The 23076-nt window shown below is 46.2% G+C and overlaps 1 protein-coding gene across 1 annotated transcript in view; it reads left to right on the plus strand.

The window, feature by feature from the left end:
- LOC149367823 (uncharacterized) overlaps window positions 1–23076 on the plus strand; it is a 105751-nt gene that overhangs the window by 18548 nt on the left and 64127 nt on the right. The window contains exons 3-7 of the mRNA XM_089575338.1: window positions 2282–2297; window positions 7985–8079; window positions 8806–8961; window positions 11593–11815; window positions 21536–21686. Coding sequence (XP_089431464.1) covers window positions 2282–2297; window positions 7985–8079; window positions 8806–8961; window positions 11593–11815; window positions 21536–21686 — 641 coding nt within the window. The remainder of the gene's footprint in view (window positions 1–2281; window positions 2298–7984; window positions 8080–8805; window positions 8962–11592; window positions 11816–21535; window positions 21687–23076) is intronic.

A 23076-nucleotide genomic window follows, 5' to 3' on the forward strand; every position in this document is an offset into this window, starting at 1 on the left:
AGCGTCTGATGACATAGGATGAGTTGTGCCGCTGGGTAGCACGCTCTTCGCATCCGCAGTGCACTAAAGAGGCGTCACACACAACAGGCACACGTAATGAATCATTGAATGCAGCCAAACAGCAATCTTTTTCTCACACCGCATCACAGCCGCTCGCACGGCCAATTTCTACCGCTGAGATTTTCCAAGAGCGTACTAAAACCAATGGTTGGCTATAGCGGGGTGCGGCAGCGCCCGTAGCAGCGGAGAGCTCCACCTGAGGTCACTGCAGAGAGCAGCAGTGACGCGGGGGTGCAGTGAAGTTCAGTTTTTTGCTTTTGTTTATTATACAAGCCAGAAGATGCATTACTGTTATATTGTGATATACGACACAATAAAATATATTATCGCAATGGCCGAAAAATAAGACAGATTTAGCGTGTAGTAGTTGCCCAGTCTTTCCAGTTGAAGGCAGCGCTATCGGCGGCGTGGCAGCGCAGGAGCTCTCTCGTTTTCGACACGGTGGGCTGCCGCTCTAGTTCGTATGCAAGCCACGCTGCAAGCAATGGCCTCACTATCGCCTCTAGCGGCAGAAAGTGTCAAATCTTTGTTAAATTCCTAAAGCTGTGCTTTTCAACAACGCTTCATTGGATTCAGATTTTAAAATACATTTGGAAATTAACAAAATGTTCATAATATTATCTGTTGCCTTTTAACGTATTCGAGAGAAGAGAAAGGGTTGATACAAGAGTGCACCTTGTGCGCACTGTTCGTCTTCGGAATGGAGAGACAGATAGAGCCTGAAAGAGAAGACACGCCTTTGACGCGCCCGAAAAGGCGTGTCAAACAGCTAGCGGCGAGTGTGCAAATAGATAGCAGAGAAGTCACGATTTCGCGATTGCGATATAGTGATCCCAACTTTTGGGCTGTTCTTGACTGAGCTTCCGCAGCATCTGCTTGAGTGTGCTATTAAATTTCTCCACCATCCAATTGCACATTTTATGGTAAGAGGTCGTGCTGAGATGTTTCACCGCCAAGTGATCATTGAGCTGTCTCATCGTTTCCGAAGTGAAACAGGAGCCCTGGTCACAGAGGATCTCTCTCGGAAAACCTATTCTTGAAAACATCTCCGCCTAACCTTCTGCCACGGTTGCTGAATCTACCTTTGGCAGGGCCACGGCGTCCGGATACCATGTGGCGAAATCGACGAGCGTGAGAATATACCTATTCCCTTTCACCGATGTGGGCGACAGCGAGCCGATAATATCGACAGCGACCCTATCAAAAGGAGTGTCGATAAGAGGCATGCGTCCCAAAGGGGCCTTCTTTACTTTTCCCTTCGGGCATGTCCTTTGGCAGGTGTCGCACGACCTAACATGCCTTTTAATGTCCTCCTGCACTCCCGGCCAGTACAATTCTTCCAGAACTCGATCTGTAGTCTTCTTAATGCCCTGATGCCCCGCCAACGGGCTATCGTGGGCAAGTTACCACCTGCGATCTGCAAGACTTTGGAAGTACTACCTGTCGAACGTCGAGATTATAGACTCTCTTTTCTCTTTTTCTAACTCCTCCTTGGTGAACTGCATGGGACCGACGCTTAGAGCAGTATTTTTCCTACTTTGTCCAGCAGCTTCCTTTCCAGCCAGTACCATTTTTGGGCCCTCGCCATTTTCGCAGGCAACCTCGTCATTGACTATGCCAGGAAGTAATTTAGCAACGGCTGTGATTAATTCCAATTAATATCTGGATCTGACGGCTCACCGGCCTCTGGTATATTTCCAATTATGACATCGTGCAATGGTGTCTTCATGCACTTCACCAGGGCCGTCCCAGTGAAATAAGGGGAAGCGATATAGACTTCTGCCTCGGGAACTTCCAAACTACTGCCATCAACAGGGAACACCGTAGATCTCGAGCCGGTGAGAGCTGAGTCAGGAACTAGGTCCCACCGCACAACCACCGTATTACTTCCCGTGTCCCGTGAAACACAGGTAGGCCACGGAGCTCTCCCTTTAGGACCGGCACATCACAATAACGTCTTAATGTACTGGTGAAAAAGTTTAGAAATGAAGCAAGCGACGTCGCTAGCGCTCCCGCTTCTTCGTAGGTTAGTGTGCGGTACCACCGCAGCGTGGTGTCGATTTTGTGTAAGGCACCAATCGGCGTTTGATTACATTGCTGCCGGAATACTCTCTGACCGCTGCCGTGGCAAACATATAGGTGCCGAGGTTTTAGTGACTTATTTAAGCACAAGTTCAGAGCTTCAGAAATTTATTTTTTTCTAATTTTTTTCTCTTTCCAGAACCCAAGGAAAGAGGGTAAGTGAAACGTCCACCGGTGATGTTGTTCTTATCAAGAGCTTCCGGCAGGACGGAAACTCAAGTACCGTCGTTCCCTATTCATCAGAATGGCATGAATTGAACGTGAAAAACTTATGTACACGCTACAGAGGTTTTAGTGTTTATGTATAAAAAAATATAACATGTGTATGGAATACATCTTAATTTTTGAAATGCAATTCTAAAATGAAAACGTTCATAAATATAATCAAACCTTTTTCGACTTGGTTAGGCACACTGACATCAAATATACTTTGCATGGCGCAAGAAAAGCCCTAAAACGTGACTGTTTTTAAGCGATGTGGCATGTAAATCGTCCGAATGGAAGCGGATAAGAGCGCCTCTTGATGCGTTTTTTAGTTATATTTTTATGAGGGTTCAACGTCCCAAAGCAACTCAGGCTATGAGGGACGCCGTAGCGCTGGACGGCGGAAATTTCCTACACTTGCGGTTCCCAAACTAGCCCTGACATCGCACATCACACGGGTCTCTAGAATTTCGCCTCCGGTGAAATTCGACCGCCACGACCGGGATCGAACCCGCGTGTTTCGGGTCAGCAGACGAGCGCCATAACCACTGAGCCACCGTGGTGCGCCACGGTGGCTCAGTTTATGCGCTACAAAAATAAAGAAGTATTAGGTCAGCCAAAAAACCATAATGAAGAGGCGATTTACAACGCAGTGTAATAAATTATGAAGAGTTACAGCGGAAAAGACGGGAAGAAGAGGAGAGGAAACACAGGACGATCGCCGACTGACCACTGAAGTTTACTGACAGGCAACATGACAAATATGAGGGAAGCTCGGGAATACAAGGAAACAATCAAACTAACGCACGTATCGCTACGTTGGGTCAAGCAACACAAATTAATTATCTGGAAGGAAATTGAAGACCTTGATTTGCGCAAACATTATGTTTTCTTCTTGTGGTACGCTCCATTAATTTTTGTTGATTGTTGGGCTCTGTGCTTTAACAATATGTGCTCTTGAAGTCAGCTTTGTCAAAATTCCCTCACCGCACGATAAACCAAAGCTTCTGCGAATAAGCTAAGAGACTCAGTGATGCCGGATAGCCGGATGATGTCGTCTTATTGAATTTTAATAAAATAGTAATGAAGCTTAAATGCTCGGCCGCGATGATCATCATACAAATGACAGCAAGGAAAATTGTTTCCATTCCTTGCTTACATCAACCACCTTTCGAAGGGCGCTCAAAACGCGGCCAAAAGGTACCGCTTAGGTGATGCGTTCTGAGCGCCAAATAAACTCTAAATGATTTGCGCCGACTGTGGGGAAAATGGCTAAAAATGTACCGTCTTAAGACACCTGCAGGACTAAGCACGGAATAAAGTTTGTGCCGCGCTCTATGGGTGTCGTTTACAAAATTCCGCTTTCTTGCTGTCAACAATACTTTGGCGAGGTCGGGAGGTGTGTTAACATAAGTTTCAAAGAACATGGACAGTCCTGACAATTAACTCTGTCCACTAATCTAGCCGATCAATAATGAGTAGGAGTCTTGTTTTCCGTCGTTTCACCATTGTGATAATCTGTTTAAGCACACAGGCACACTAAAAAGAGAGATGTAACCACATGAAGAAGAAATCGCGATTATGCGGCAGCAAGCTCTCGATTTTCCTCCAACAAATTCAAGGTGTGTACCTTGAGCCAACGTAGCAACGAGCTCTTTTGTTCGATTGTTTAGTGGTCTGCTCGTGCTTGGCCACGTTTCCTCTGAAGAAACTTCAGTCGTAAGACAGCGCTAGTCCTGAATTTCCTCTTCTTTCCGTCCCCTTACTTCGCGCTGTTACCCCTTAAAATATACGAGGTCTGTTAGAAAAGTATCCGACCTTTTGCTGAAGAAACGAAAATGGCATAACTGGAGCATTGGAAACCTAATCACCTTCAAAGTAGTCTCCTTGGCACTCCACATACTTCTCCCAGTGGTGCTGCCATTGTTGGAAGTATTCCGAAAAGGCCCCTTTCGGAATGGAGTTTAGCTCAGCTGTCGTTGCAGCCATAATGTCCTCTCTTGTCTGAAATCGCGCTCCTTTCAATGGCCTCTTGATTTTGGGAAACAGCTAGAAGTCACAGGAGGCCATATCAGGAGAGTAAGGAGTCTGTTGAACTACAGCAGCCTGGTTTTTCGCGAAAAAAGTGTGAATTTAGTGCGAGGAATGTGCAGGAGCATTGTCATGATGGATGCGCCAATTTCCTGTTGACCTCAACTTCGGCCTCTTGCGCCGCACAGCACCACGCAGGCGACGGAGGACATCCCTGTAGTATTCTTTTGGTCAATGTTTACTTTGCGGGGGGCGTACGCGTGGTGTGCCACACAGAGGGAGTCAAAGAAAGCAGTCAGCATCACTCTGACATTGCTGCGCACTTGGCGGGCCTTCTTTGGTCTTGGTGACGTGGAATGCTGCCATTGTGACGACTGGGATTTGGTTTCCGGGTCGTAACTGTACACACAACACTCGTCACCAGCGATTATGGTGTTGATGCAGTCGGGGTCACTGTTTGTGGAATCCAGCATATCCTGCGAGACTTCAACACGAAGCTGCTTTTGCTCCTCCGTGAGCAGCTTCAGCGCGAATTTCGCCGCATCTTTCTCCATGGCCAAATTTTCGGGGATAATGGAATGTGCAGAAACTTTGGTGATGTGCACCTCTTCCACAATTTCTCGGATAGTCACACGACGGTCCCGCGTCACCACAGCGTTCACTTCGGCACTGACCTGGTCATTTGGGCATGTTGATGGCCGACCCGAGCGTGGCTCTCTCTGCACCGATGTGCGGCCGTCTTTAAACCAATTGTACCACTGCTTAATCTGTGTGCTGCTCATAGCATCATCGCCGAGAGCCGTCTGAATATTCCGAATGGTTTCCACTTGGCTGTCGCCTAGTTTCTGGCAAAATTTGATGCAGTAGCGCTGCTCCTGTCGCTCCGCCATTTTCCTTGCAATAAAAAACCGAAGAGAGCACTGCGCACTGCCTCACTCAAACGCTGCGTGCCAGTGACTGACGCTATCGGCAGGCGAGAAAAAATTTGTGCATGTGCCCGAAGGTTCAAGGTAGGCTGGTGCAAGCGTGCTTGGTTGAAATCCATAAGGTGTTCGTAAAAAAAAAATAAAGTCGGATACTTTTTTAACAGACCTCGTATGCAACAAACTCGGCTGTATGCTCTAATAAATTAGTTACCTGATATTAAGGTAAAAAAAAATTGCTGGGGCTCAGCTTGGCTAAGCCTGGGGAATGCGAAGCATATCAGTGGCTAGGCTTGGTAATACATGGCTTTCCTTGGTTGAATACTTGGTCATTTTAATACAACCACTAGAAGCCTTGGTCGTGGGGGAAGACAACGGCATGGCTACAGCGGAACGCCGACTAACCCCGAAACGCGCGTTGGGTGAGCGCCTGGATTGCCACGGAAGCCGCGTCTGCCTGCCCGGTGGAGCGAGCGTTTCACTTACACCGAGTGTGAACGCGCGTTCGAAATGGGCGGGAATGCGCGGGTGTGACGGCTAGGGGTCCCACGGCGACGGCGCGAGATGGAGGCCGGCTCTCTCATCCGATGTCACGTGGTGTGACGTCACGGTGTCACGTAGCGTGACGGCTAGGGGTGCCACGGCGACGGCGCGAGGTGGAGGCCGGCTCTCTCATCCGATGTCACGTGGTGTGACGTCACGGTGTCACGTGGTGTGACGACACGGTGTCACGTGGGGGTCCCACGGCGACGGCGTGAGTGGTAGCTCTAGCAATATGCTTCGCATAAAAACATACAACAATGAGATTTATTATATTTCCCCGGTGCCTCTGGGTACCAATCAGTGATAAAATGGGTACCCGCTTTCCCATCCCTGGTGCTCGGCTTCTTTAGGGTGAAATGCTTGAGAAGAGCTTCTTTGACCCCACCCCGAGTAGAAAATAAAACCTTGCATCATGGCGGTCTTTGACCACAGCTGCCCTTGCGCAATAAAAAATCAACATCATGATCACATTTATTTCATATCCGGAGCTGCTATTAATTTAACGAACAAGCTTTTGCAACACATCAAGGATTTCTTGACGAGCGCCATTAGCGAGTACGTTTCCCCGCAGACATCTGTAATAGCGAATCATATATACACAAAAGAGAACGTATTCTCTAATGCAGAGTGCTGCTGAGTTACTGCGGAGTGCTGTACGCCCGTTCTGGGGCGATCGGAGTGCTGAACGACTACGCAGCGCGCGGAGTAAAAAGAAAAGCACTTTTTTGTTTGAACGTCATTCCATACTAAGGTGCTTTTTGTTACCGGCAGGCACTTCTAACGCACTCGATGCTGGCGATCTGCTGACTTCTGTAAATTATAAGGCGGTCCATGCGGTAACGTCGGTACTTCTGCTGCTGCTGTACACAACACACTTGCACCGGGCTGAAGCTTTCCTCTGGCCTTCTGATTGGCTTTCCCTTAAAGTGTTCAGCTTGCCTAGGTTGAAGAGCCTGGTGGACGGCTATTTTCCCAGCTTACGCAGACCAAGCACGATAGCCATGGAGCTTTTTGCCCAAGTGGATCTTAAACGTGCTCCGGTTATGTTGGCAAATAGAATTTCTAACGCATTTATTAAGGTTTTGGGATACTCACAAGCAAAAATGTAGATTGAAGAGTCGTTCTAAAGTGAGATACTGAATTTCGACTTGATCTTGGAACAACCGAACAAAGTGTTTCGGAGTAATCGTTCAACAGCACAGAGTCAAGCTGCGTTTACGAATTTCATCGGAAAGTTATCTATGCATAATATACAGTTGTTTTCTTTCAACTTGAGCGAAAGTGAATAATATTTCCTTTGATTCCGTGTGATCATTTTGCGGACTTCACTCGTGCGGTAATTTTTTCTGTTACCACACACTGAACATTGTCTACCGAAAAGGAAGAAGCAAATTGCTACTGCGGTCGTTATGCATTTTGTAGACACCTTTGAACGTAATTCAAAACCTGATAGATATGAAATGAAGCAAAATTCACACCCAGATTACTCGCATAGTAAGCGGAACAAATCTCAGGTGCAGTTTCAACGAGACAACTGCGAACAGACCCTGAGAGAGATCACATGTATTTAGAATAGATGCACTATCGGGGTCATAAGTGATGCACGCAGTCTAACCGCTGAGGAAAGAGAGAGGCCATGTCCGGGTCGAGACGTCCTTTAGGTAGGCCATTGCTATGCGCAACCAAGGCAGTCGGCTGGTTTTTACACGTCTAACTCCAGTTATGCGAAATGCCAAACAGACAAGGTGTCCTTCTCTGACAAGTTTGCCGCGCACCGGGCCATTATGTCAGGTGTATCGGCCAGCGGCGACTGGCGGCGCGCTCGACATGTTTAATTGTGCTAACACAAGCAAGCGCTGCAGAAATGCGTTTGCTTCAGCTGCGGCACCGTTTCGCCCAGCACTAGCACGACGCGTCGAAGTGAAGGAACTGAGAAGGTTGCTGATGTAAAAATATTCGACGCATCCGTTGTCTCAATCACGGACGTGGCTGAAAGGCCATGCTGCTATAAAGTTGTGATGCAGTTTTACCGGAGGTAGCGTGGTATGCGCCACAATTGCTCACGAGAATACATAGAGTTGTTTCAAACAAGATGAAGCGAGGGACTTCTGCATCATGAACATATGCTTTTTTTTCGACAGAGACAGCAGCGGAAAGCCTCTCGCTCTGATGGTTTGCGCGATGCTCGTGTTCGTAAGCGCATCTGTGGCCGTCATGTATTTCCTTCTTGGTGGAGGTAAGTAACGATTTTCAGTAGGCACTCCTGCGGAGTGCAACAAGAGTGAGCTAAAGTACCGTGTTTACACGAACGTCATTCCCGCAGACTTTTTTTGAAAACCCTCATAAAAAGCGCTCGAAATTGTGTAGAAAAACATGTAGTATCAGTTTTTGTTCTTTATTTTTTCGGTAACACTAGAGACATTAGTGGGCACTCGTCGGTGTCTGGTTACGCCTTAGGTGGTTGACCCAATGAAACCGTTGCTAGATCATGAAACACAATCCATGGCGCGAGAGCGTGCTATTATATATCTGTCAAAGCAGAAGCTTTTATGTAGCAGACAATGTCATTCAATTTGCGAACGGGAATTGACATTCCTGTCCGAATGGATATAAATTGGCATTATAAATTACAACATAAATTAGCTCTGTGCAGAGAAAAGAAGAATGGCCCTACGACCGCTGCAATTTATTTTTCAGCGTGACAAAACATAGAATTTTGGAATCATTTAAGCGGTACCGTCTTTTCGCACAAGTCAATGCGCGTATTACCATTTTGTCCCGATTTGCTGTTCTCGTGAGAGAAGCTTGATATTCATCATTTTGGCACAGTTGACATATCTTTCAGACATGTTCGTGGTGGAAAAGGATGCCCAGTTGGGGCCTTATACTAGGGAGCCATGCATCTTGATACGGCAGATTGCGTAGATACACGGTGTAAAAGCAAAGATGCACTGGCATGCAGCTTCCCCAACCATTTCCACAATGGTGGAAGAGGAGGCCGCTGGAGGCAGGAGCTTGACGACGGCCGTCTTCAGTGTCGGTGTCGAGGTACCAGTACCGGCCTCTTCCGCTTCTGCTCCTCCGACGGCGCACACGGACGCATCCACCGCTCCAACAGGTAAATGCGACGCTTCCGTTTTGGAGATTGATAGATTGATTGAAAGCCTTACTGGATGCGTATGACTTCTGGGAGCCGTGGGTGGTGCGGCTAGTCCGGCAGCCTAGTGGCCTCCGCCGCAGCGTGAGCCTTGCGAAGCAGTCCTCGTTGCTGGTCGGGGTCTTTGGTGTGCGCAGCGGTCTCCCACTGCTGCTCTAGACAGGGATCAGGAAGTCCTTGAACACCGGAATCCAATTTGCATGCCCGCATAATGCGGAAAGCTGTAGCCACTTTTCCACAGTATGGGCACTCTGGTTTTTACAGTGAGGGTGGAATTTGTGGAGTTTACCGGAGTATGTGTACCAGCATCACACTGCTGTCTCCTTTCATGCACGCTCACAACCATGTCGATCACGCAGTGCTTATTATGTTGGGCTGCTGGGCACATTTTTAGAGGGATCGAGTGGAGGGATAGTGGCCTCCGCGGTCGCGTTTTTGAGGAAGTGAATCACGGGTGACGCCCATGAGATGTCAGTGCAAGTTGAACTTACAGGAGCTGGCGCCACGTTCTGTCTGGTTCTGTTAACTCACTCCATCTATCCACTCGGTGACTTTGTTTTCTTTTTTTAAATAAAACTTTTATTCATTAACTGATTGCTCCAATATACAGGGTTGGGCAAAAGTTTCCAGGCCACATAGTCTGCTTATTTATTGGTATATCCTGGCCCTTAAGACAACGATAAGTCTATCAGTTTTCTCAGAAGTTAGCATGATACTACTTCAACCCTCTACGAACATTTTGAGCTTCGGTGGTGTCAGAACTGTCTGACTATACTGCGCAAAAGCTGACCCTGTAGCCTGGCAGCTTTTTACCGACCCTGTACATCCACGATGCGTTCAAGGTGTCGACCGGGCGTGAAAACGCATATTCTTAGCTTTTCCTCACAACTGATCATTAGATTTTCACTCCGCCTTAGCCCTAATCCTGTACTGCTACGTAGTTGTATTCAGCAATATTTTCAGTCGGGGGATCATATATCATTGCAGGATTGTTTAAGAGAGGCTGGCGTGGCGGCAGAAATTAAGCATGAAATGCTTGGTATTTTTGTTGTATTATGTGCATTTACTGAGTATTTTATTCTGCGTTGTTTGTTATTATTTGTGTACATTACTAGTTTTAATTCATTATTACGTGTATTTTGTTCAAATTCCTGTGCCATATTTTTATGATTGTATCGCCCCCCCCCCCTATGTAATACCCTCGCACGAGGGCCCTTAGGGGTATTGTAAATAAATAAATAAATAAATAAATAAAATGCTTTTAGCTTCCGTTGCCGGTGCTCAGCTGGTTATCTTGAGGACAGGATAAAGGGAGAACACCAAGAGGAATCTGAACGATCTTTGGCACCCCAACTTCAAACACACTTCCGCAGGGCTTGGCGCTCGTCAGCCAGAGCTGGGCGGCACTGGTGGTATACCGGGCGGCAGTGGGGATCGAACCCCGCACCTACCGCATGCGAGGCGGATGCTCACACATTTGTCTGCAACCGCTGCGCCTGGCAAGGCAAAACAGGTGTAGAATACTCCTTTCTCCAAGCCCAGGTTTCATTGTACGCCGAGCTTCCAGAGCTCCTTTATCTTCTCAGAACATGGAACGCCAATAAAGGCTAGTTTATCCGGTCACAACACACGTGTTTGTAACATTTTACAAATACATTACGCTGGTTCTTCGGGGATATCTATAATACCGAATACAGATCATACGCTGTTTCTCAACCCCAGCGAGGTAGTCAATGGTGTCAGATCTGCTCTCGACATTCAAGACCTGTACATCAAGATAGGCTCCTAAGCCAGCGTCGACAACGTCGGAGTAACCTCCCCCATAAATTTGTTTGCAGAGAGGATTTGTATGGTTGTGGTTCACAGACAACGCAACTGAAAGCAGTTGACGATTTACCCTTACTTTCTCAACGTTCAGCTCGCAGAGCAGTGGTGGAAAAGAAGCAGGTGTTCTTGCAGAAAACCGATATAAAAATTTAACGCCGTGTGTGTTCACCACCTGTACGTAAGCACAGAAGCTTTGCAGGCTACAGCTCAAATAGTCAGTGATCTCTGAAATATTGTGTCATTTTAAGCCCACGTCAGCACTGATTGCAAGCTTTTTGTGAATCATCTTTAAGGCAAAGTCTTTCAAAGAGTCCGGCATCTGTGCGTCTTTACCCTTGCAGAGTGAAGCCTCACACGTCAGAGGCAGCACCACCGCCATGTAAAGATTGTAAACTCAACAAGATTTCATACACTCGGGGTCCTTCATAAAGGCTGACTCCGCTAACAGAGGACTGATCGTAAAAGGAAATTCAGCAGAGACACTTGAGGCTGCTTACGTGTGAGAATGCGAAAGCAATACTGTCCCTGAGTGCATTGTTTACGCGTAAGTTTGTACATGCATTAAAGATCCTTTCTGCGAGTTTATGTGTTTACGTATTGGTGGCGCACCAGACCGCAAACATTCGGACCCTCTCGCTGCACGGCGATGAGGTTGACCGAGTTTCCATGTCGTGAGGTGCTTGGAGCTAGGCTTGTTGGTGCGTATTCGTGAAAGACATGAGAGCGCAAGCGCTTGCCTTAAAGGATTGATATGCCTGTTTGCAGTCGTGGGTCCGGAAATGCTCATCTGCACCTACGGCCGAAGGACAACGTCGGACGCGGTGATGGCTAGCGATGGCCTGTGCGACATTGCGTTCTACGACTCGATCTACGCCAACAACCAAAACCTCCTCTACGGGGGCGGGCCGTTCGAGCCGGACCTAGTTACTTTCATTCGGGCTGCCGCAAGATACCAAAAGACCGCCCTTGGTCTAGGATTTGCGTTTGAGTAAGTGCTTTTTTTTCTATTTGTTGCCGACATCCATATTCGCATGTTCAACACTAGGCGCAAAATCTGCTGCGATATCCTCAGTGCCCTACAAATTGAACCAAATATTTTCCTGAAGCTTGTTCCGTGGCTTCACATCCGCATCGGCAACGCGGGACAGTTTTTAGTTTCTTCTCTGCCGAACCCCCTCGCCACAAAAAGAATGGCACGATAGTGACAAAATAGCGGCAAAAATGTGCATGAATATGGGTCCTACAACGGCGTTTGGGGAATCCGAAACTTTTTCCAGCAATGGGCCCTTATTCATGCCAAGAAAGAGCCTATTCTCCGCCAGTCTCCGTATTGACATTGGGCCATCGTCAACCCTGGGCCTATGTTCAGCCATTCTGTCAAAAAAGGCCCGACGTTTGCACCAGGACTATGCAATTGTGCAGCCAACCTATGCACAGTGGACATTCGGGCCAGGACTTTGCCCATATTCGTCCGGTCTAAAAATAATAGTCCGACGCTTTTACCCGGAGTATGTCCATGATCCGTCAGTCTGTGAATAATTGCTCCGCGTTCGCGCCAGGGCCAATGCAATGTGCAAGTTTTTCCTCCCTGATTCAGGAATCATCCCTGATGAACTGCCAATATCGTTTAGAGGTGGGTTATTAATTCCAAGGCTAGTTGGAAAGTGTATGAGATGGGGGTTACTCCAAGTTTTATCCCCGACCCCTTGCTGTGTATTCTGCAGTTTGTTTTTGGCCACAATAGCCAAGCCTTCATGCAAGACTGTAAGCATCTGTTTTATCAAGTGGACTGGGCAACTTCAAAGCAGGCTTATTCTGCTTGTTTTCTACCAGCCGGAGCTTGTATATGTAACATTTTACATATAAGCACCCAGCGTTCATGCATTAGAGAAAGGAATAAAGGAATCAAGGAACAAAATTTATTCCATATTCGCTGCTAGAACATCGTGAGATGCGTTGTGCCTGGAGCGGCTAAACTGATGAGTCTTTCGTTGCACTTCTCGCATAAGAGAACGTTTGCACTGCCTTGAAACAAATTCCTGGCCAAGCTCTTGCACGATGACCTGACTGTACATCAAAGCTGCAAAGAGGTGCATGATGTGATCACCTGTGTAAGTACAACCATCGCAGGAAAAACACAAGAACTAAGATAACACAGCGAATTCCATAGCACAAAGTGTTCGACGCGATACTCGAAACACACTTTTATACCAAAATTTCTAAATGATCCTTAATACTAAACTCCACATTAATTGCAAAATGTGGAGTCGAATTGAGCATTTTTCTCTTACAATCCAAGGGTAATTTCTGATTCTAAGTTCAAATTCAAATTCAAATTTATTTAGCATCAACAACGATGTCACAAAAAACTCGTGATGCTACGGGGGGCTAGCAAAAAGCCTGCGACGGCTTGACAAAGGCCAGCACCCCGTTCACTGAGCAACACAGCAGTGGACAAAAAGAGATAGCGATATAAAGAAAAGCTATATATGGCGACGGCTTTACATAACCATAAAAACACGTTAAGTGATCGGGCTAACATTGCGGGTTCATAATTGAAAGTGCTAATGTCTTGAGTAATTACACATACACTGATTGATAGATCACTTGGACGTGTAATCAGAAGAGTTAAAAGAGTGTGGTAGTGTGTACATCAGCATTTGGCGGTCATAGTACGGGTGTGAGGAATCTTCCATGTCTGAGTGCTTCATGTGCTATATGCTTTCGCAAATGGAGACAGGGTCGCAAGGTTTTCAAGGAAAGGGTCATTATTTAGATAAAAGACATGATAACGTTTTAACAGAAGTGCATTGAACAGGTTCGGTAATAGTTGTAATCTAAGGTCATCAAAAAGAGTTTTTGTGTGTGCGTCATTGGGTTCATTTGAAATAATTCTTACAGCTTTTTTCTGTAGTCGATAGATTTTGGACAAATTTGTGTACGTTGTTGTGCCCCATATCAAGTAAGCAATACGATAATGTGGATGCGAAAAGGGAGTTATACAAAAGTAATTTAATGTGCTTAGGCAGAAAGTAACGAAAACGTGCAAGAATACCAACTATTCGGGATAGTTTGGAGTGAACGAGGTCAGTATGTGCGTTCCACTGCTTATTATCATGAAAAAGAACACCCAAGGTTTTTATTACTGGTACCACCTCTATGACTGAAAGACCAAGTTGCAGGACAATATTTGAATTAACTGGTTTATTTTTAGGGCGAAAAGGAACTTATTTTGTCTTCGAGACGTTTATAGTTAAGGAATTATTTAGACACCAAGTGTTCAATACATCAAGCACTGCATTCGCTTTCTTTACAAGCAGGGGTAAACTGTGATGGGAGAAAAATAAGCTTGTGTCATCGGCATAGATAATAAATGATGTATTTAAATCTATGTTAATAAGGTCATTAATATATAGGTTGAAAAGTAGTGGCCCGAGCTGGAGCAAGAGTTGCGCCCTTTTTCGCCGGTATTGTAGGTAGGATTTAATAAGAGAAAGGAAACAGCCTCTGAAACCATAATATTCCAATTTTGTTACTAGTTTAACGTGATTTATTTTGTCAAATGCCTTTGAATAGTCTTTGAATAGTCACGCCCTGAGGAACATAGTGAAGTCAAGAAAAGAGATAAATATAGTGTTTAATACAAATCAGTATATTTTTAGGTTCACTATCAAATTTACGTCTCTAAATTGCGAGCTCGCTGCTTACCTTGTTATTCCAGCAAAGTGCGGCACACGTGGTAGCATATCCTCCCCATTGACGTCAAAACAACAGCTTTGAACAGTTTTTTTCTCTGTATGGAATAAAATATTCCATGCAAAGACTGCTTGCACACTTTTGCGAAATGGGCTGAACGCAGGAGAGTGAGTACACTTTTTCTTTTAAAGTAAGCAGATTATCGATGTCGTTTCGCATGCATGTAACATGGGAAACGGAACTCTTACTTTAAAGCTACACGAAAGCACTCTTCTGATAGTCGATGGGTGATTTATTCAGAGACGAGATGAGGTGAAATTCGCTGGAAATGGGAATTCCCCATTTTTTTGTACACTTGCAAGTGGCCACTGCGAAGGGACACGGCACGGAAATATTATGCGTGGCCTGAGAGACCTGATGCACTCGAAGAATAAGCGCATCTCACGCTCATCTTGCACAAACGATAGACGACCAATGTCGTGATGAACGCAACATAAGTCGGGCGACACTTCACTCTACCTCGCTTACTGAAGAGGCAGTCAGCGTTCGGTAAATATACTTCAGCAAAGCCTACAAATAAAGTTCTCATCATTCTGTGCGCTCCTTTGTGCTAGTCATTTCGCAGTGAGAATTGGCATACAGAAGTCGTCCCAGAGCTTTGTCACTTTCTCTTTTCCTGCCGGAGAAAAAAAGGTTGGCGCTTAGTCAAAGCAGCAATTACCACAAGAACCACATTCATTTCCGAACGTATTTCAAGATCAAAGTACGGTGGTACTCACAAAGAGGTTCTTGCAGGCCAGGCTACTGAATTACCTCATAATTTTCAAAATGTATGAGATGTGGATTTTCGAATGCGGAGGCTACGAACGGCGTCATCTTGAGCGCGCATGCTTCGTCGGCGCGCTGATTGTGTGGCCACAACGCAACGTACTAACCACTATACGATCACGGCAACCGATCTGGGCGGTTGTGTGGATTTTCGTCACCTTGGTGGCTACAGGCGATACTCGCTGGACGAATGTCAGGGAGAGGAGAAGACGACGATGGGACAGGATCATTATATTTTTCGAAGAATTTATTGTAGCAAGAGAAATATCAGCTGAAAGGGGGTACAGGAAAATTACGGTGGCTGGCTGGGGGGCGCTTCGCATGGCTGGGACGAGGGGAGAACAGGTTAAAGGTAAGTATAGGCAAAATCACGAAGAATAAAATAACTGTATTGGGGGGGGGGGGGGGGCAGAGCTGTTCCAAGAAAGAGACTTGGACAGGCAAAAGGTGACTCTATGGGACTTAAAGGAGAGGAGTAGGTTTGGTTTGGTTTATGGGGCTTAACATCCCAAAGCGACTAAGGCTATGAGAGATGCAGTAGTGGAGGGCTCCGGAAATATCGACCATCTAGGGTTCTTTAACGTGCACTGACATGTGAAACAAGTGAGAGGATCCCAGAATATTTGGAGGAGGCGCCATAGGCAGTTGAGCAGCTTAAAAATTAGCTGTGGTTTAGCTCTGGTTAAGTCTGGAATTCCGCGATAGCTACAGCTGGCCGAGTGGAACTAGCTCTGTCGAAATTGCAGTCAGTCGTTCGCTGCTTCGTTTCGCTGGGCGTTCCTTCTTCATCTTCCTCCCTGGACGTGAATTTACTCTCTCCCCCTCTCCACTCCTCCCGCACTCGGTTTCGCCGGCGCGCCGCGCCGCTGCAGCTGCTCTGCACCTCGTGACCAGCGACGGCGCCGCCACGCTGAAGGCTCGAAATGGTAGCGTAATGTAGGCGTGCGGCGGGCACACGAGCTGCGTGCTATGACGTCACTCCGCGCATGCGCACAACTAACGAGGCGGGCGGAGTCTGCTCCGCCGCCGGCGCAGAGGCGAGGCGGGCGGCGCGCACACCAGCTGTGGGCTATGACGTCACTCAGCGCATGCACACAGCTGGTGGAGCGGTGGTGCCACGGCTTAGCGCGCAGCCACACTGAACTCGCGAAGCAGCTGGCGTAGTGTAGCTGTCGCTACAAAACAAACAAGGAAACGACTACGGTAAAATGTCAAAGAATTGTCCGCGTGCAAAGGAAAAGCAAGAATTAAGAGCCAGCCTCATGTTCGCTGCCCCAAACACTGCAAGTGGAAACGTGGAGCTTGGCCATCGATTTCGTCAAAACGGCTCCAAACATTTGCGCAATTTCTGCGATCGTGTGTCTCTTTGGTTCAAGCTGAGAGAAAAGTGTTGCTATGAAAATATCGAAAATATAAAACAACACTAAAAGTAACATGCACAATGCGTATTCTTCGAGTGTTTCATATATGATACATGTGGCCAACAAAGTAGGATAACACACGTCCAAGCAACACCATTCATAAATCCAATAAAATGATTCCCTTGCAGAGCGAGGAATACTGCACTTCTATACGCAACAGTGTAGACAAGTCAGCGTGAGCAATTCTTATGGGGCCCACCCGTGCGCGTCTGGGCTAGCTCGAAATGAGGCGATGCGCTACTAAGGAATGTGTCAGTTCCGGCTCATTGGAATTAAATTCTCACGTAAAGAAAAACAAAAAAAAATTTGAATTGCGGTTGGTGCGAACTTTCGATCTTTCATTTAATAAAGGTAATACTTATTATTACCTTTATTATTAGTAGTATTATTAATAATATTTAGTATTATTATTATTATTATTTGTAAGCAAACATACGCGAAAGCCATAAATACGGAATACAAAAAATTACACTCAAATAAAAAGACAATTTACGACCTCAAAAAAGCTAGCCACCGCAGCTTTTCGGCTTCAGGAGGCAGAGCCGTTTTCTGTATTTTCAAATCTAAGCAGCACCTTCATTTTATTTCTCGTGTCCTACGTCTTCGCGCTGCAAATGCGCAAAAAGTTGTTCCCGTCTGCTGTGATTTATTTGCGATAGAACCGAAATCTCGATTTAATCAAAATAGTTTCTTCTATCCAAGTGCGCCATGCATACATTTGTGACCTGGTTAAATTGTAGTAACGGAAAGAGTTAATTTCTGCCCCACCGCGGTGGCTCAGTGGTTTTGGCGATCGGCTGCTGGCCGGAAAGACGCGGGCGCGGTCTCGGCCATGGCGGCCAAATTTCGATGGAGGCGAAATTCTAGAGGCCCGTGTACTATGCGATGTCAGTGCACGTTGAAGAACCCCAGGTGGTCGAAATTTCCGGAGCCCTTCACTACAGTGCCCCTCATAACCTCAGTCGCTTTATTACGTTAAACTCCAATAAAACAATCAATAAACTAGTTGTTTTTTTTCCTAGGGTGAGCATCCTGCGGGTGAGTCATATTATTGCGACGATGCTCTTCTATGCGTTTGCCGAGACTGGGAGCTAAAAGCATATTTCGTATCTTCTCAGGCTGTGAATAAGTAAGTGCGCTCGAACACTCCATGCAGTTATCGTTTAGCTGACTATGAACGCCTAAACTGCGGCGTGGGCTGCCGACGGCAAACAGAAATTTTGCTGTGAACTACTACTTGCTACAGATAATAACATGGTCTCATATTTTATCGGTATAGGTTTAAGCTGCAGACAAGGCAGAGTAGTGTTTCTGTTGACAGCCTTTTTTTCTTCCTTTTGATCTTGTATGTTCTTGTGTAACTTGAAAATGAATTTCATAAGGCAGCGAGGCATGCGATGGATTCCGCGCAGTGTTTTGATAAGACACCCGTGCAGGTGACGCGCCAGCTTTCGATACTGCTCCTTTTCCCTGGAGTAATTGCTTGCTCGAAAGACACGCCCTCTTGGTTGGTTTATGAGGTTTAACGTCCCAAAGCGACAAAGGCTATGAGAGACGCCGCAGTGGAGGGCTTCGGAAATTTCGACCTCCTGCGGTTCTTTAGCGTGCACTGACATCGCACAGTACACGGGCCTCTGGAATTTCTCCTCCAAAGAAATTCAACCGCCGCGGCCGGTATCGAACCCGCGACTTTCGGGTCAGCAGCCGAGCACCATAACCGCGGCGGCGACACGCCCGCTTCAAAACGGAAGTGTTCTTGGGCTAAATCGCAACGTTGCTAGAACCAGAAACGTTCGACAAAACCGTATCTAGAAATACCTACTACACTCACTGTGCCTGCTGTACTGCACTGACAGCGGCAACTTGGTCTAGTGTGTTGTGTAAGTCATGAAGAGATTTCTTCCAGCTCTTAGAATCTGTTCACTTTTGTCTGTCTTTCTTGGTTCAAGCTGTGTTTTGCCTAAATGGAAGGGATGTGCGCATGCATATTTACTGCTAAAGTAGAAGTAGGAAAACGGTAAAAAATGCGTTCTGATCACGATATTGGCGTGTATGGAATAAGAAAACTGTATAGGTTATATAATCTTCAGAAAATGACAAATATTACTCTTTAAAATTTCTGTTTTGGATAGAACTACGATAGTTGTAAAAATTTAAATCTCATTAATAAAATTTAGAGCACGCTTAATCTTCGCCTTCAAGACTGCCACGCGACAGCAAGTTGCAGCGCTGCCTGTTGGAGTCCACGGAACGCCATCGCCCGTTCAGCGCAACTGCTTGCCTGCTGAACAAATCGAAAATTGTTTTTTTGAAGAACGTAAATGACCTAGTAGAAGTCTCACTTATTTTTTGGACACCCGAACCGTGCATGATACGATTTTTTTACGCAGCCCCGTTATAGGTCGCCTGTTCCCCCGAATATAGGCCGCCGGTTCAAATCTCTGCCGTGAGTCAGGCTCTAACTTAACAAGCATATTTATGCTGCACTAAACGCTGAATCGTGTGACACTATTCGGAACATTCTGCATTAAGTTTTACGCAGCTCCGATTATTTCCGACACGGGGTGCCGACTACTACTAATACATCGACGGCTTTTCGGCGGAATGAGCTCTATACTCTGTCGCATAATATAATTCCTGCATTCCGCTTGTACATTTGAAATTTAATTGTGACGCGATCTCAGTAACTGAAGGAATGTTCAATCTTTGAGCTTGCATGAAAAAGAACAAAGAACAAGGCATAGTTATGCGCGGCTTCCAGGCACACGCAAAAGATCGTTTCTGTGTTTTTTTTTCTGAGCCCTGTCGGATGAAGATTCGAAGCACCAACTTTCTTTGCCACCTACACCACATACCATAATGACAAAACACTCCGCTTTTCGAAATTCTTGCCTTGGAGAGTGAATGTGACCTCAGCTCATTTTTCTATCCTTTGGCGTGCTTACATCGCTGTTTTGAGTAGGTTCACAACAATGTTTGATGCAGTTATTCATGAAACGAGGCAGCTAACTTCAAATAACGAAACAAGCACAGATATCGGAAAAGAGAGTGTTTCACGAAAATCGTCACTGAAAATAGCAGGGAGGTATGGAGTGGCACTGCCAATGCAGGGAAAACAACGGACAAGCATGGCCATCGTCGAAGTTGTAATGAAGTGGCATAGCGAATATCAGGAAAACAGTGAAGTCAGGCCACCACTGCAGGTGTAATGAGACGGCATTGCCAATATGGGGGACGCAGCACACAAGTAGGAGCAGCATTGCAGGCGTAAAGGGGTGGCATTGCCAATACGGGGAAAACCGCCAAGTAGGGCAGTAGTTGGACGTCTAGTGAATCGGCATTGCCATTATGGCGGCAACAGCGGACAAGAAGGGCCATCATTGCAGGTGTAATGAATCGGCATTGGCAAATAGGGGGGTATAGCTCACAAGTAGGGCCATCGTTGCAGGTGTAATGAAACGGCATTGCCAATATCAAGACAACGGCGGACACCTAGGGCCGTTGCTGGAGATTATATAAACGAGCATTACCAATATGGAGAAACCAGCGGACAAGTAGAGCCATTAATGGATGGCACATGATAGCGATGCCAATACGGGGACAATGCAGTCAGCATTGGTCCTATATAGGGCCAGACGTAGCCAACACGCTCCTAATATTGGGCCCATGGTTTGTGCTGCCTTGGATAGATCATGTTTTTAGGACTCCAGGCTTCACAAGAAAGCGGTGCGCTATTCAGGCAAGAGCTTTACGAATGCTCTGGGCGATCTCTCCACAAGCTGTGATTTCCTGACCAGCTCGAATTGTTACCATGAGAGCCGCTTTCATTTTTCATCGCCGAAGGAGGACAGAGACATCTTAGATCAGGGGCGCTCTTTTCGGGCTTTCTAATTTCCAGAATTCAGGGGGAATTTGGGTCATATTTTTCGAGCTCTATTTCGGGTGCAGATCAGATTATTCAGATTGGATAGGATAGGATATTGGGCTCTTTTTTAACATGTCAAGACCGTTTACCATCCTTTTCATTCTCTTATACATGAATAAGATGCCCAATTTTTGTTCGTTGTTCCATAAGCAACGTAGAAATCGCGGGTTCCACTAAAATTATTTCACAATTCATATTTTTTTCTAATATATTACAAAAATTTCTTCGCGTTTGTTACCACTCTCTTACGGAGCGCACTCGCGTCTAAGGAAGACCGGCCTGTCTTTTTTTGTACAGTGCGAAAACATTCACCATCGCAACAACCATTCTCCTACAATCAGGGCGGGCAGCGCTTGATATGGCGACTCTGATAAGACCACTTATAGGTAGCTATATTTTCGCTTTGGCCTTCTATATCGCCCGTCTCGAACATATTCTCATATTCCTCACCTTCTTGAAAATTAGCCTAAAAAAGGTTAACTCTTTAATAAGGGCTAGGTATTAACTAATTTTTCTTTTGTCTTAAGTTCTTTGAACTGCAAAACATTGATTCACTGGGTCCAACATTGTTTAGAAGGCTCGCTTTCGTGGAGAAAAAAGGTAAAACCCGATATTTAAAAAAATATGTTGGAGTACAAGAATGGGGCCAAATCGAGTTTTCCCCGAAACCGAAGGGCCCCACCTACTCTGCAGTTCTGGCGCATATATCGGTTACAATGAAAAAGCAATGAAAGTACACTTAGTTGTGAAGAAGAATTACATTTTTTCAGGCAGGCAAGTTCTGTGTGTTCTTTATTTGTGTGTGTCGGTGCTATTTGTGCCTGTTCTATATGTGCAGGCACCTAGACCGGCTGCGAAACGACCTGAGGCGGACCAACCCTAATCCGCTCGACATGTTCTGGCAGAACAAGATCTACCACTCGGGAATACTGGACACACCCTCAGATGCACCACGAAATCAAATGACGACGGCCATGTCCCTGCTGAAAGTATGGTGTAGTCTCCTATACTTGTAGGATAGATTGAGTGCGGAATTAAATTATTCATTTATTTGACCATAGTACCGGCAGCATATGCCTCGCATGCGAGATGTGTGGGGTTTGATTCCCAGTTCTGCCGGGTGCACGCCGGTGATGCAATGCGAAGAAGTTTTCCCTCTTAACTGGTTCTCAGCTTAGTTTGGGTGAAATGCTTGGAAAATCAGCCCTTGACCCCACCTTATGAACCCCAAAGGAAGAGTGACAGTGTGCTCCGTTAAACGCGGCAGATTTGAGTCCCTTGAGGACAGATTTTTCATCGATAGAGGGTGCGCTTTACAAAGGAGCTTTTCCAACCACTTCACCTTAAAAGAGCCAGAACCAGGCTGAAGAAACCTTGCAACCGTTAGAAATATAGTGGGTACCCAGCTGCAATAGGGATGACGTCCAATACCTCCAGAAAGTGAGGCGGATGCTCTACCATAAAGCCAAGCTATGGAACGAAATAATAGCAATAATCGTTTGACAGAATTTGGACTGCAAAGAGATGTTTTGGGTCTACTGAAGGTTCTCAAACGATTACGTGGCAATACACGACAGTGAAGGTGAAATGTTTTGACGCACCTAAATACAACACAGTTAGTACACTCCTCATAATTATTATTACAACGTTCAGATAACACACAAAAATGGTATATTCACAAGATAGGGTTTGATATTGTCACGTTGTAGTGACGGCAGTCCAGCGGTCAGGAATACACCAGAAATACTTGCAAACGAAGCTCTTTATTTGGGCTGACTTGCGCCCTCAAAAGAACTGAATCACTCGGCGGCGGCGTAAGCAACAGGCGTGCTCGGCGGTCGTCGAACTACGAATGTCCGCCGCTCGCGGCATCGCTCAATTTAAAGGCGGCAAGGAAACTTCCAGATAACAGGACAAGATCATCTACAGTAATCTAGAAAAACCTAGATGCAGCCCTTCATGGCTGCGATCAATCGAGATTAGTCTGGTCGCTTCTCGCGCCACGAACAAAAGTGATAACAACCCTTTCCTGCAGCCTTGAGCGTGAACGAACAAACACTACAATGATACGTGGCATTACCCCCCTTCCAAAGAAGCATCGTCTCGATGCTTTGAAATGAAAATAAACACGGAGAATGAAACTTCGAGTCCTTCAGCGTTCATAATATGGCTTCAGGCGTACGACATGTACGACTTCCGGGCGTGGGCGGCGTCGCTGAGATGCTGTCGTGCCGTCGGGGATGACTTCATAGTCGAGGTCACCGATGCGACGGAGAACCCTGTACGGGCCAAAGTAGCGTCGCAGCAACTTTTCGCTCAATCCGCGGCGGCGAACTGGCGTCCATATCCAAACCCGATCACCTGGCTTGTAATGCGTGT

This window comes from Amblyomma mixtum, chromosome 1, assembly GCF_055824585.1.
Source record: "Amblyomma mixtum isolate Tamu chromosome 1, ASM5582458v1, whole genome shotgun sequence".
Lineage (NCBI taxonomy): Eukaryota > Metazoa > Arthropoda > Arachnida > Ixodida > Ixodidae > Amblyomma > Amblyomma mixtum.